The sequence below is a fragment of the Stegastes partitus genome, unplaced genomic scaffold, assembly GCF_000690725.1.
Source record: "Stegastes partitus isolate 25-593 unplaced genomic scaffold, Stegastes_partitus-1.0.2 Scaffold86, whole genome shotgun sequence".
Classification (NCBI taxonomy): Eukaryota; Metazoa; Chordata; class Actinopteri; family Pomacentridae; genus Stegastes; species Stegastes partitus.
This window is the reverse complement of record NW_007577817.1, coordinates 341,819-355,308: the sequence shown is the minus strand read 5'-3', so window position 1 is coordinate 355,308 and position 13,490 is coordinate 341,819. Positions and strand designations below refer to the sequence as shown.

General features: G+C 40.0%; 1 protein-coding gene across 1 annotated transcript; it reads right to left on the bottom strand.

Moving 5' to 3' along the window:
• Window positions 1-2,439: 2,439 nt before the first annotated feature.
• Window positions 2,440-12,609, bottom strand: nelfb (negative elongation factor complex member B). The gene is made up of 13 exons (XM_008277018.1): window positions 12,390-12,609; window positions 9,972-10,132; window positions 9,772-9,871; window positions 8,717-8,947; window positions 8,080-8,265; window positions 7,855-7,967; window positions 7,660-7,762; window positions 7,016-7,111; window positions 5,448-5,590; window positions 4,861-4,967; window positions 3,536-3,677; window positions 3,230-3,338; window positions 2,440-2,811 (listed from the first exon to the last, which is right to left on the bottom strand). The coding sequence occupies exons 1-13, from the start codon at window positions 12,489-12,491 to the stop codon at window positions 2,653-2,655; spliced, it is 1,752 nt and encodes a 583-aa protein (XP_008275240.1). The 5' UTR covers window positions 12,492-12,609; the 3' UTR covers window positions 2,440-2,652.
• Window positions 12,610-13,490: the final 881 nt, after the last annotated feature.

Sequence of the window (13,490 nt, the reverse complement as noted above, 5' to 3'; positions counted from 1 at the left end):
CTGGCTCCCATAGACTTGAATTGGAAAAGAAGAAGAAGAAAAATTTTGCATCACTGGCTCCAAAAATCCAAGATGTCAACCAGGAAGTAGCAAAACCCTGGCTTCATTTTTAAATTATTTTTTCCCCAGTGCTTTATCTTGGCATAATATGCATTACATCATCATACCATCATGTACACATTATATACATAGGTAATTATTACCACAACAAAAAACCAGGGGTACCAAGGGTCAGAAAAAAAGGGGAAAGAAAGAACCAACAAAACAAAAACAACACCCAAACAAGAGAAATAAACCTTGCCAGTAATGTACCTAAATACTGTCTGTTATAGTTCTTAGAGTGGGGCTATATTGAGCCTCTCAAAGATGCAGTTTGTTTTCATGGCTTTTGTATTTTTACTGTCTTTTATTGACGTTGCATATTGGTGGAGTTCTTGGGTGAATTGTTCCAGGCCGGATTTGGATTCTGCTCATTTTTTCTTGTGAATGTGGAATTTGGTCATGAACAGTATCAGTTGTACAAAAATGCTGTGTTTTTGTCCATTTTATTGTTTTCAAAAAAGATAAAAATGTCCTTTTCCTGTAGAGTGATGGCTTGTCCTGTTGTTCTTCTTATGAAGTGTTGAATGTCCATCCAGAATATTTTAGAGTACATACATTTATAAAACAGGTGCTGGACTGTTTTGTCTTCCCTTCCACAAAAAACACAGAGAAAGTCCAGATCAATTTTAAACCTTTCCAGAGTCTTTTTTGCTGGATAGATGTTGTGCACTGTTTTGAAAGAAACGTCCTTTACTTTGTTTCCAACACAGAACCTTTCACCAACCAACCATGCTTTGTTCCAGTTGATATTGAGAATTCCAGAAGAATTGCCCTGGTGGCAGAGTTGTAATTTGTGAGCAGTTTCTTATATATTTATTGGTACAGCGTTTCTTTGTGATATCTATTCCATCAATGACGATGGCACTGCTGAGTGAGTCCTTGTTAGAGACTCCTGAGCCTCTGAGGAGGACCTCCAACCAAGTTGGTATAGCATCAAAAACTATGGCATATTCTTTGGTGAAACTGGTAACTGAAATTAAGAAAGAAATTCATTGTAACACAGCAGCTGCCCTTCTGTATTAAGAAGTTGACTTACTAGGATGATACCATGGTCAAACCCTTTTTGATAAAACAGTGACTTGTTTTTAGACAGAATACTTTCATTTTTCCATATGTACAGGTTGGTTGATAAAAAGTTATGCTTGTAAATCAGTTTCCACGCCAGTAGGGCTTGTTTCTGGAAGTTAGAAACCCTGGCTTCATGTTCTCAGTGCAGAAACCAACGGGTGACATCACGGTAGCTACGTCCATCTTTTATACAGTCTCTGAAATGAACCAATCGTGTCCAGCTGCTACACTCAACACGTTTTAACGGAGAGTAATGAGGAATATATATAGCTTTAAAAAAATATGACGGTAAAAAGCACCGCTACTGCAAATGGTGCAAGACACGAATGCTGGTAAAAAAAAATAATAATAAAACAAACAAACAAACAAAAAACCGTTAAACGTGTTCATATATAATATTTTACCGATTTATTTCCAACTGACAGCTGCACGTTAAAATTAAACTTTAAACTTCATACATTTAAACATGATCTTGTACTGAAGCTCATTCAGGTCTAACACTGTCCTATAATGCAGGAAATCGCTTTAATTTGTGGTCCAATCAGAGCGAAATTAATGTTATTGATTGAATATTCTCTGTAATAAATACCAGCAGAATAATTCATGTTCTAATGTGTTCTATCAGCTGCAGTACCAGCAGTTTAAACACACTTGACAGCACATCAGAGCCAAACATTAAAACATATTTATGTGATTTCTGCGTCGCCAGCTTAGGATGTTGGGTTCCCATGGCAGCATGATATGTACAGTATGGCTGGACCCCAACATCCAAATATCCAAATATTCGGTCGTTGTGGTGGTATATGATATATCGTCGCCCGCAACCTGTCATCAGCCTGCACAAAACTCTGGCTTTTAGCTCATCATACCTCGCTAACCCACTAATCTCGCTTCGTAGTACAGCCCTCTGGTGTATTTCACATGGCTCTATCGTGCTGTGCTGCATCTATGTGTGAGCCTTCACTACAGGAAACGACAACCACCTCCAGGACAGCAAACCCACCACACTGAAAAATGTAAAAGTTTTGACAGGGACTTAAATCATGCAGTAAGGCTGCCATGCACCTTTTTTTGGTGAATTTTCCATTTTAAGGACAGTGCTTGTCTCCCTGCATGCAAATGTCGCACAAAAACTTTCTGACTATAATTTTGAAACACAGCACCACAACATATATTTTCAGACTTCTTGCACTCCTGACACAGTTCACACCAACAGCCCACTTACATAACAAAGACTGTATATCTAGACAATAATGCAATAAGACACAGTTTGTAAAAAATTGTTTATTGAGAAATATAGTTAGCCGACTACTCAGAGTTTGAAGACAAACATCTAAAGAAACTAAAACTCCATGAAAAAAAAAATCATACAACAAACAAATGTAAAATGTCCTGTCTGAACAATCACGAGCCAGCAGGAGGCTGTCTTTACAGTCTGACACTGAATAAGAATCGTGGCTTTCTCTCTGTTTCTACGGCCCCTCAGAGAGGCGTTGTTGGGGTGGAAGCAGTGGTAGGCACAGTGACTGGGTGCAGGCCCAGGTCCAGGGATGGAGCTTCATCGGGCAGTGGAGGACTCTTTTTCTGGGCCTCCAGCTTCTCCGTCAGCTGAGTGTACAGCTCCTTCAGCGGCTCACTGCACTATAGTCACAGCATCACACACACGGTCAGCACATACAACACACTGACATTTGTCTTTGTCTCAGTCTACATTTAAACTGTCTAAAAAAAACACAATCAAACATAAAGAATAATACATTGAAGTCTGTGCCACTGTGTGTATGTTAATGCCTGAAATTGGCTGAGAAATTACAACTACTTAGATTTACAATAAATCTACAAGATCAGAGAGTAAAATGGTCCAAATGCTGCCTGAAGTGCCCCTCTAGACATATTTTATAATCTGATTTTCTATTGTGATAAGACACAAGCTGACAGCTTTCAGAAATGTCATGGTGGAAGTGTAGAAGAGGGAGATCTCTTCCTGATTCCGCCCAGCTCTACAACTTCTGTGTATTTTTCTAAGCACAAGCTAATTGTACATAAACATTAAGCATACCTGCTTTGGGGGTTCGAGAGTTTTCATCAAGGTTTCCATATACGATGGAAGCACTTTATGGTGTAGATGCACCAACAAGCGAAGGGTGTGTCTGTGGACATTTTCTTTACTGGAAGATATTCAGACAGAAAACGCAACATGTCAAGAAACACCATGAAGAGTAGTAGTAGTAGTAAGTCTGTACTTTCATATATCATATCAACTTGTGGGTCATTAGACTCTTGTGTCTTTTTCAGTCCAATTTGTGTTGATACTGATTCTGCAGTAAAACAGACTACAATGATAATGAACAATTTGTCATACTACCTGGAGAAAGATGTGAGGAGAAAGCCATCAAAGACAACTGAACAAAACTCTTCAGATCCAAACTCGTCAGAGAGCAGGGTGAGGTGTCCAGTCAGCAGGTGCAGGAAGATGTCACCAAAGGCCATGTCATTATAGGTTTCCACTGTGGAGGAACAGCAGAACATCAACAGAAATATCACCCTCAAAGACTCAAATGAAGCAAATGGAAACTTTGAATCATGTTTTCATTCAGCTCACTTTATCCTACATGTCTACCAAAACCACTTGCACCAGATTCTACAAAAAAAAAAAAAAAAAAAACAGAACTTCTCAAGTCAACTGAGAAGCCATCCTCTGCTGACTCAGCTGCGAACAACCGTCACATTCTAAAACTTTTCAGCTGAACTGCAGGCTGTGTTCAAACAGAGCAGAGAGGGGACAAGTATGGAAGCAAATTAAAAATATAAGTGCTGAAACATCTATAGTTTTTAGTCACTATTTTATCTAGTATTGGTAACACTTGTTTTTTTTTTTTTAATGATTTTTTTCATTATAACTGTATCACACTGCAGAGAAGACATTTCGCAGTCTCTTCTCATGGTTATGCTGTTCCCATGGAGGTACAACATATTGCAGTAAAAAACCTTGTAAGAATAACGTGACACTCACAAACTGCTTGGGGTTCAAAGGGGTAGATATCATTTTAACAAAAAAACAAACATGCAATTTAGCAGGGAACCTAGTACAAACATGAACAAACAAAAACATCAAAAAAAGTAGCATACCAAAAAAAGCCACATCACAATAGTTTTTGTAATATAATCGATATCAGAAGTTGATGGAAATCGTGTGGAAACGAAGGCGTTACTTTAGCATTTTGGATACGGTTTCAGATTCCATCCATCCATTATCTATACACCGCTTAACCCTCACCAGGGTCATGGGGGGCTGGAGTCTATCCCAGCTGACTCAGGATGAAGGCAGGTTCACCTGGACAGGTAACCAGTCTATCACAGGGCTACACTTAGAGACAGACAACCAAGCACACTCACATTCACACCTACGGACAATTTAGAATCACAAATTGACCTCAACATGTTTTTGGACTGTGTGGGAGGAAACCGGAGAACCCGGAGAGAACCCACGCTGCACGGGGAGAACATGCAAAGTCCTCGCAGAACGATCCTGCTGCCCCCACCGGGATACGAACCGGCGAATGTCTTGGTGCGAGGCAACAGTGCTACCAACTGCGCCACCTTGCAGCCCAGGTTTCAGATTTCAGAATCTAATTTAGGGCTTCTTTAAGATATATTTTACCTATAATTCAGGAGAAGAGCAGCACTCACCAAGAGCAGGTAGTAACCTCTGTAAGGCATTCTTGTTCCTCAGTTTGGCGATATGGAGGACATAGTAGAGCCCCATTTCACAAGCCACCCTGTTCTCCTGTAGGTATCTGATGAAAGCAACAAAGAATAAAGTAAGGCATGTATCACAATGTAAATCAAGTAAACCATTTCTAACTACAAAACGTGATGAGTTGGTTTTGTACCTGGATGTAGTTGTTAGCCTGTATTTGCACATAAAATTTCTCAGATTTCAGATATCAGTTGGATTAGTCTTCTGTAATTTCTGAGTTGAAAAAGCTTATTGTAGAGAAATATTAAACAATGTCTGCTTTAAGCTCCCACTGCAAATTGCTTGTGTCTGAAAACTCATTAAACATTCAATTTACAAAGCAGTAAACTGACTGAATAAAAACTACTCCCTATATAGTCATGGTATGTTATGCCTCTCTGTTCCTTTCATTGAGAATCCTTTGGGTTTCTTGGGTTTTCTCTACATTTGAATAAGGTCATTGTTACTATCTGAAGTGCCTTGAGATGACACATGTAAAATATAAATAAAACTGAACTGAACTGAACTGGCATTCTACCTGTTGAAGGCGTCTGGCAGAGTGGTGGGGTACGACACTGAGGTCTTCTCTTCGCTGGGAAGCTTCTGTTCTACAATGAAGGTGTGATCGTCAACAACCACTGACATCATTGCAGGCAGGAAGCGGGTCACCACCTCCAAATCCTGAAGGTGGGTGCACAGGCAAACAAATGAACAACCATTTGTGACCTAAACTGTTGTCCTAATAATGTTTGCATTAATCCAAAATGAACAGTTTGTCTATGATCAAAAATTGAGATTTACTATGAAGATTGATTGTCTACAGTTTAATACATTAAGCCTGACACATCACACCACAAAAACTAAGAAAACTGAAATTTGGTCATGATGAACATGATTCAAAATTGTAAGCGTCCTCACAAATCCTCAACACCTGAATCTGATCACCTCCCAATTATGCAAAACAAGAAGGTGCCACTTGGCTGAAATGTAAATAACATAAACCTATAGTGAGGTCCAAAACTCCCCTCGTGAAAAATGTTTAAATCCAAATGAAATCAGATTAACAATTTAAGTAAAAAGCAGAATTTGTGAAAAATGTTCATGAATCTAAGAATATCTCAGTATGTGTTTGTCACCTTTTACTTTAATGAGATTAACACTTTAGCTGCATGGGTTCTACCAGTTGTTTCAGACCTACAGTAATAAGCCATGTTTTCAGCACGATGCGACAATGTTACAAAGAGCTTCTTGTCATGTTCAGGATTGTTTGGTATTATCAAACAATGAATCACTGTGTGTCAAGTGCTCCATAGATGTATAGTGGGATTCAGGTCAGGTGACTGTGGAGGGAAGTCCATGACAATCAGCACCCTTTGGTCTTTAGGTCAAAGGTCTGAGGTATGTTCAGCTCATTATCCTGCTGCATTATGAATCCTTCACAAAAATGTAAACCAAAAGGTGGAGCACAGCTCTTAAGAATGAAGTGCTGCTTCTCCTTGATCAGAGTGGAGTCGTTTCAGTGCAGGTGTCCACTCTTGGGTTCTATATTTAGTCATTTCTGTATCTGTAAAGAAGCTTCTTTTCTGTGTCTGTCGATGAACAAAACTTGATGCATCACCTTAGACACCTTCAGTCTAACAATGCATCATTTGCTGCTAAAAATGCTCTTCTTTGCATTAAATAACTGTTTGGCTTCTGACAATTTCACTTACTTCTGATGCCAAGTTTTACTATTACATTCTATTGAGTGAATAGCGCTTTGCTTGAAACTTGAGAGACAGTCATATTTCTAACAGCTAAACAGTGTCTGCATGTTAATTTAATTGAACAAGTCTCTGATGAGTGAATCAAATCCCCCTGAATGTCATCGAAATGCTGCTTCAATGTAAAGATACAACTCAATAAACTGAGCTTCTGTACACACTAAACTGCTTCAGTTTGCTTGGTGACCTAAAATTATTGAAGACTCATTACAAATTTCAGAGCTTCTTGTGTTTTTAAATTCTAATTAGAAGAGGGTCAAAAAAATTTAGCCAATCCTTATCATTTACATCTTTATCACAAATACGATGCACAAATACAGCTGAGGTGACAGAGTGTACGTACCAAACGAGGCTCTTTGAAGACCTGGCTGTCAATCATGTCCCATGCTCCTTGACCCAGGGACAGCATCCTCAGCAGCAGCATCAGGTCTGGACTGTCCTGTTAAAAAAAAAACAACAAACAAACAAAAAAACACAATTTGAAACTCTGTAAAAAAAAAAAACTACATCAAACAAGAAACACTTCATTTGAAGATGTGTGCACAAAACTGACATGACACCATTATAGCCATGACAACACCTGTCATGACCATGAAGGAGTCTGTATGAGTGCTTGTGACTGTTGTCATTGTCATTCGTTACTATTTGTCAAAAATGCCACTTTTCATGTGAAGCTGACATTGTTGACAATTTAAACATGGGAATTAGCTGCATGGAATGCCCATTTTACAGGGAGTACTGCACTGGAATTAAGAAAGACTCTTTATGTCTTGCCAAAACTTGCCTTTATAGTTACACTATTAGATCATTTCATCCCTGTTCGTATTTGTACGTGATATTTGAAGTTTTCTTGCTTCGTAGCAGTCATCTTCCTTTTCTTTGATGCATTGCTTGCGATGCTTTTAGCAACGTCACAGCCACTCACTGTCAATCAGCAGGACATCACGACATGTGCATCATTTCACCTGTGTTCTGCACTATGCTTACTCTGGGTAAAGAGTCCTGACTCAGCAGCTCTTGCAGGTTCCTCATGATACTTAAGACCAGGGTATTACAGGCAAACGGGTCACACAGGATCATAGACAGGTCCCTGGAATCCACAGAAACTCTCCAAAGATTAATTCCACTCATCAGAGATCAACAACTCTGCTGATCAACTTACACCACTGCATTATCTGTTACCCGAGAACTTGCTCTTGTCCTTTCTTCACTCCATCCAGGAAACCTTGCAGTTCTCTGGCTCGCTTGCCATCCACAAACTTTTCTCGGATGCAGGCATCTAAACACCAAGTGAACTGTCACAGCAAACAGCAGAAAGACAAAATAGAAAAACATGAAACACAAGCTAAAACACAGAAACTACAGGATTTGGGGCTCTTGATTAATCACCGTTGTCTATATTCTAACCTTATGGCAGGGATCCACAGAGCAGATCTCACTGATGTCCAGGTCATGAAGAGACATCAGCAGCTCTGCTCTCAGAGTGCAGTAGTGGACGTTACGCGTTCGCAGGAACAGCGTTCGTAAAAACTGCAGCACCATGTCGTACAGCTTCACATTCTTCCCAATCATTTGGGTCAGCTTTAGAACCACCTTCAGTATGCAGACAACAGGAATAGTTAACAACAACAACACTGCACGAAATCACCTATTCAGTGTGACTAAGGTATCATCACCACTGTGAAAAGAAAAAGAGGTGTTTAGAAAGCATGGAAAAAACACGCTTTTTATAGTCTCGAGAACTTCACTGACACTAATGCAATTTTTAGGTTTTTCATTCAACATTCTTTGTCTCAGCCTGTCTCATAGTCTGACCAAGGAGAAAGCAGCAGGTGTCCCCTCAACTCAGAACTCCCATATTTGTGCCAACTGCATACACCTATTATTAAGGGTTATCTAATGTAGACCGATAAGCAAAAATGGCTATTTTATCTATTGAAAAATAAATCAATAACACAAAGTGTGCAAGAACTGATAGGGTCTGACTACTTTCTGAAGTGGCTGTAAGTCCAGTTTTTGTTGTCTAATTGGATAAATGACTCACCTCGCCTTGGCGTCTTGTTTTTGGAGAAGGACTGAAGAAATTGTGTAGGATGGAGAGGTCGCTACTGAAAAGAGCTGCTTCCTTCTCCACAATATACTGCTTTAGGAGGGGCGAGACTTCATCCCCAAACAGAGCCTGGTTGTCTTGCCAGATTTGCCTTTTCACCTCAACAGCACACACCTTGTACAGGTCTTTGTCAGCCATCACCATCTTCAGTTTCTTCTCTGGCACCTGCAGGAAGGAGAATGCCTCAAAGAGTAAGAGGATTTATTTGCCTTTTTTTCTTCTCATCCTATATTTTTCCAAGTCCATTTTACAGGCCTCCCTGGGGAAAATGAAGCTGTTTCTTTTTTTTTTTTTACCTTGTTAATATTTTCCAACATATGATGATGAGTTTTCTGACAAACCAATGGCAGACAGTTCAGACTCAGTTTAGGTGTGGTACAGTTGAAATTGTGCTTACTTTGAAACCACACTTAGGGTTAGTTTAGCACACAGCTCAGCAAAGACTTCAGGAAAAGATATACAGAAATGTGGGTGGCAGGATGACATTTTCCATCTGGACTTGCACTTTGATGTATTCCAGCAGTGACTGTCTGAAAATAATTGTCTCAATACTGACTGGGATTTTACACTGCACTCCAGTGAGGGCATTTAGATCAGGTGTAACCCCTCTGGACTTCCTACCTGATCAGACAATAACTTGCACTTTAACTAACTGATGAAATGTCAATACTTGGCACACCCTTATAATATTTCCATGCTTTCAGGAGCAGAAATATATGGGTCGGGCCCTCATGCCACATTGGGTGGCTGTGGCTCAGGTGGTAGAGCGGGTGTCCTCCAATCACCTCCAATCCCCCTCCACAGTCGAAGTGTCCTTGGGCAAGACACTGAACCCGAAGTTCCTCCCAATGCCAGGCAGCACCTTGCATTGCAGCTCTGTCGCCATTGGTGTATGAATGTGTGAATGAGAAACATTGTAAAGCGCTTTGGATAAAAGCGCTATATAAGTTACCATTTATCATTTACCAAATATCCCTGGAAACACTTGCCTTGGGTAGATGCTTCAGCACCTGCATTACCACTGGCTGAATGGATGGCATTTTAACAAGTGGAAAGCTCTTCTCCAGGAGTTCTTCAAGCTTCCCGTATCTGTAAAAGGGATGGAAAAAAAACAAAACAAAGCACAACAGCACTCAAGATAATTCCTTCAGAGAACATTTCTTCAAATCCACAGTGAGCAGCTGCACACCTGTCCTCGTCCTTTCCCTCTGCAATGATGGCAACTCGCTCCATCAGCTTTTCTCGAAGCTCGTCAAAGACAGACTGGTGGAACTCCAGCCGAGGGGTGCCGTGGAGGTCGAGGAAGGGAAGAGCAGACTGCAGCGTTGGCAGCAGGATGCCATTTTCCATCTGCAGACATGTAACACAAGTTCTCATGAGGGATTAAGTCTACCTTTTGCTGCCCTTTTTTAGAGTTTGCTGAATACACTTGCTTATTTACAAGGGCTGACATCTGTGTAAAACATGACCAAAGACATTTAATACAGCCCTGAAATCTTTCAAAAAAATTTGCATGTTTAGTATATTGTTAGTGGCCCTGCGATGGACTGGCGACCTGTCCAGGGTGTCCCCTGCCTTCGCCCTGAGTCAGCTGAGATAGGCTCCAGCCCCCCCGCAACCCCAGTGAGGATTAGGCGGTGTATAGAAAATGGATGGAGTATATTGTTAGTTACTTATTGCTAAAGTAAATAACTGCTGCATATAGTCCGTCTGGGGAATTTTGACCGAAATAATTTATCTGATAACAAACGGACCCATTTTAAAACATTCAAGAAAAAAAATGCTTGTAAGTTTAATGATTGAATGTGAATAGATACCAATTAGCCACAACATTAAAACAGGTGAAGTGAACAATATTGCTCATGTCATTACAATGGCGTCTGTCAACATCTGAGCATGAGCCTTGGGCCCGATTGTGAGACTTCACAAAGATGGAAAAGGATACAAGAAGATCAGTGACCAGCTAAAAATCAATGGAGACACATTTGCAGCAGTAATCAGGAGGAAAAGAATGAGCCATAGTACCACTAATCAGGGCTGTAGTGGTCATTCTCCTAAATGACACTGCAGACAGTGCACTACGTTCACAATCGAGCTCCGAAAAACAGACAGGCATGTGCTTCAGACCTGGCACAGATGTTTTCAATGGAAATTTGTTTTCTGTTACGTTTCAGTATGAAGAACTAGGGCTGGACCCGAATAGCCGAATAGCCGACTATTCATTCGCTGTGCTGTAACCGGGATAGTGGAATCGGGAGCCCGAGCGCCCCACCTGATGGTATCCAAGAAGAAGAAAAAAAAAGTTTCCTTGCTCTTCAACACTAAAGTGCAAGACTGAATTTGTCATAACATGAAAAGAAGATACAAGATACATTTGACCAGCTTAGATCAGGTCCAGGATGTTTAACATGATCCTGACACAGAACTACCACAGTAACAGATGGTGGGAGTGTGATGATAGGATGTGGCATAAGAGTAATAGATGTTGAGGTGATGATGACACATATAGATGGCACCATGAATGTCTTTGGATATACCAACATATAGACTGGCAAGATAACTTCCAGTCTGCAGAGGCTTGGCAGAAGAGGAATATTCTAGCATGATAACAGCACAAAGCACACTGCAAAAATCACCATGAGTTTCCGAAGAACACGTGAAAACTAGGACCTGGGCAAATACGTTGCCTGATTTTGGGGTATTTTTAAGGAAAAGGCAGCATAGGCAATCTCTCTAGCAGAGAGCAGTGGAAAATTCGTCTCTGAAAAATGGCAGAGCATCTGGCATCCTCCATGCTGAGTAGGATGCAATCCATCATCAAAAATAAAGGTGGACTTATGAAGTACTGAAAAAAATCTAAGATTTAAATCTCAGTAATGACAAGTGTGCAGACTCTATGGTAGAGCTAAACTGTTAGGTTTCACCTACACAGAAAAGTAAATGTCTGACTGACCAACTTAGAAATAATACCAGGTAATACAGCTGAGAATCATTTATCATTTAAATGATAAGGTTATATGGCGCAGTGCAATCATCTGTTGTACGCTGCATGTAGAGGAGGTCAGTCCTAATGTATTTTGCTGTAGTTAACATAAAGCTGAGCTGCATTTTGAAAGTTAACACTTTGCAAAACTGATGCAGCAAGCAACAGGTCGCTGAACTGCCGGTCTCTGGTATTTCTAACTAACATCACGTCCTTCACTGCTCGAGTCCCAGTTTATCCAGACAGAATTTCTGCAAAGGCGAACCATCACATTTGCTCTATACGAATTCAGCAGTACAACTGCGTTTGCTACTACGAACCGTATTAGTTCGGAATATCAACATTTAAATGGACTGGCAATTTCAGTGATTCAACATTCTTGGTAAATCGCCCAAAACGTGTCGCTCGTAGCATCCATAACTGAATGTTGTGTTTGATGTCAACAATGCTACTGTTAGCTTAACACGGAGATGCTAGCTAACACGGTCAACAGCTCTCTTCCAGGTTATTCATATCATTGTGAACACTCGTAGGTGCACAGGGTAATATTCGAAACGTGCACACGCGGTTTATAACTCACATCTATATGCTGTTTAACAAAGACACCTGTAAATGTAATATTACCTGAAACTGATCAATGGCTTTCAGAGGCTCCGTGCAGTTGGTGAGAGTTTCTTTAAGGTCCTCGCCGTTGGATATCCCGAGCTCAGGCAGCCCCGCGAACATCCTGGCTCCTGTTTAATCATCAATTTAAGGACCTGTATGTGGACAAAGTTTTCTAAGGAGAATTTTGCGGGTGATAAGGTAAGCACTTGCTACAAAACGCGTATTCTGTTTCTTCTTCTTTTGGTGCAATGGCGGCTGGCAAAGTAGCATGCAGGTGCATTACCGCCACCTACTGGACTGAAGCGTAAAACACACGTCTCGCTAAACCAGCCCATTCTGTGGAGCATAATAAAACATAAAGTACATACAATAGAATATAAATGTACAAACATGTTATACTATATTTACTATGCTTCTTATTTCCCAGTTAATGTTCACAATTTTTTGATGTATTTACATTGATACAGATTCGTTTTGGTCATTAATGCAACCATCTTCCAAAAAAGCTCAAAGAAAAAAACACGCTTGTTCATTTCAGAGAAAAAAAAAACGTTGCGAATATCCAAAGCACCCATCATTTATAAATGACTTCAGCACTGAATATTCTGTCCATCTGTGATGAAAATTGATCTAACTACAACAATTATTTTTCAATAAAATGTGTTTTCATTATCACTCAGCTACCTGTTGTCATATTTACATACAGCGCCCTCCATAATTATTGGCACCCCTGGTTAAGATGTATTAAAAGCCTTAAAATAAATTCAAATGTAACCTTCAACTCAATTCAAATGAATTACTGGCAAAAAGGGGTTACAAAGTATTAACATCAAGGGTGCTAATAATTGTGGCACACGTGATTTGATGTAAAAGAATTATTTTTTAATGTGGGATTTTTTTTCACACTGAATAAATGCACTTGAATTAAAGGTTGAATTTTGCTCTTTTTTTCATTGTGGTCCTATATTATTTAGAACAAAACTGAATTTATTAGAAGCTAAAGAACACATCTTAACCAGGGGTGCCAATAATTATGGAGGGCTGCAGTTACTTCATTACTTTATTAATTGAAGATAGGCTCCAGCCCCCCTGCAACCCTAGTGTATAGATAATGGATGG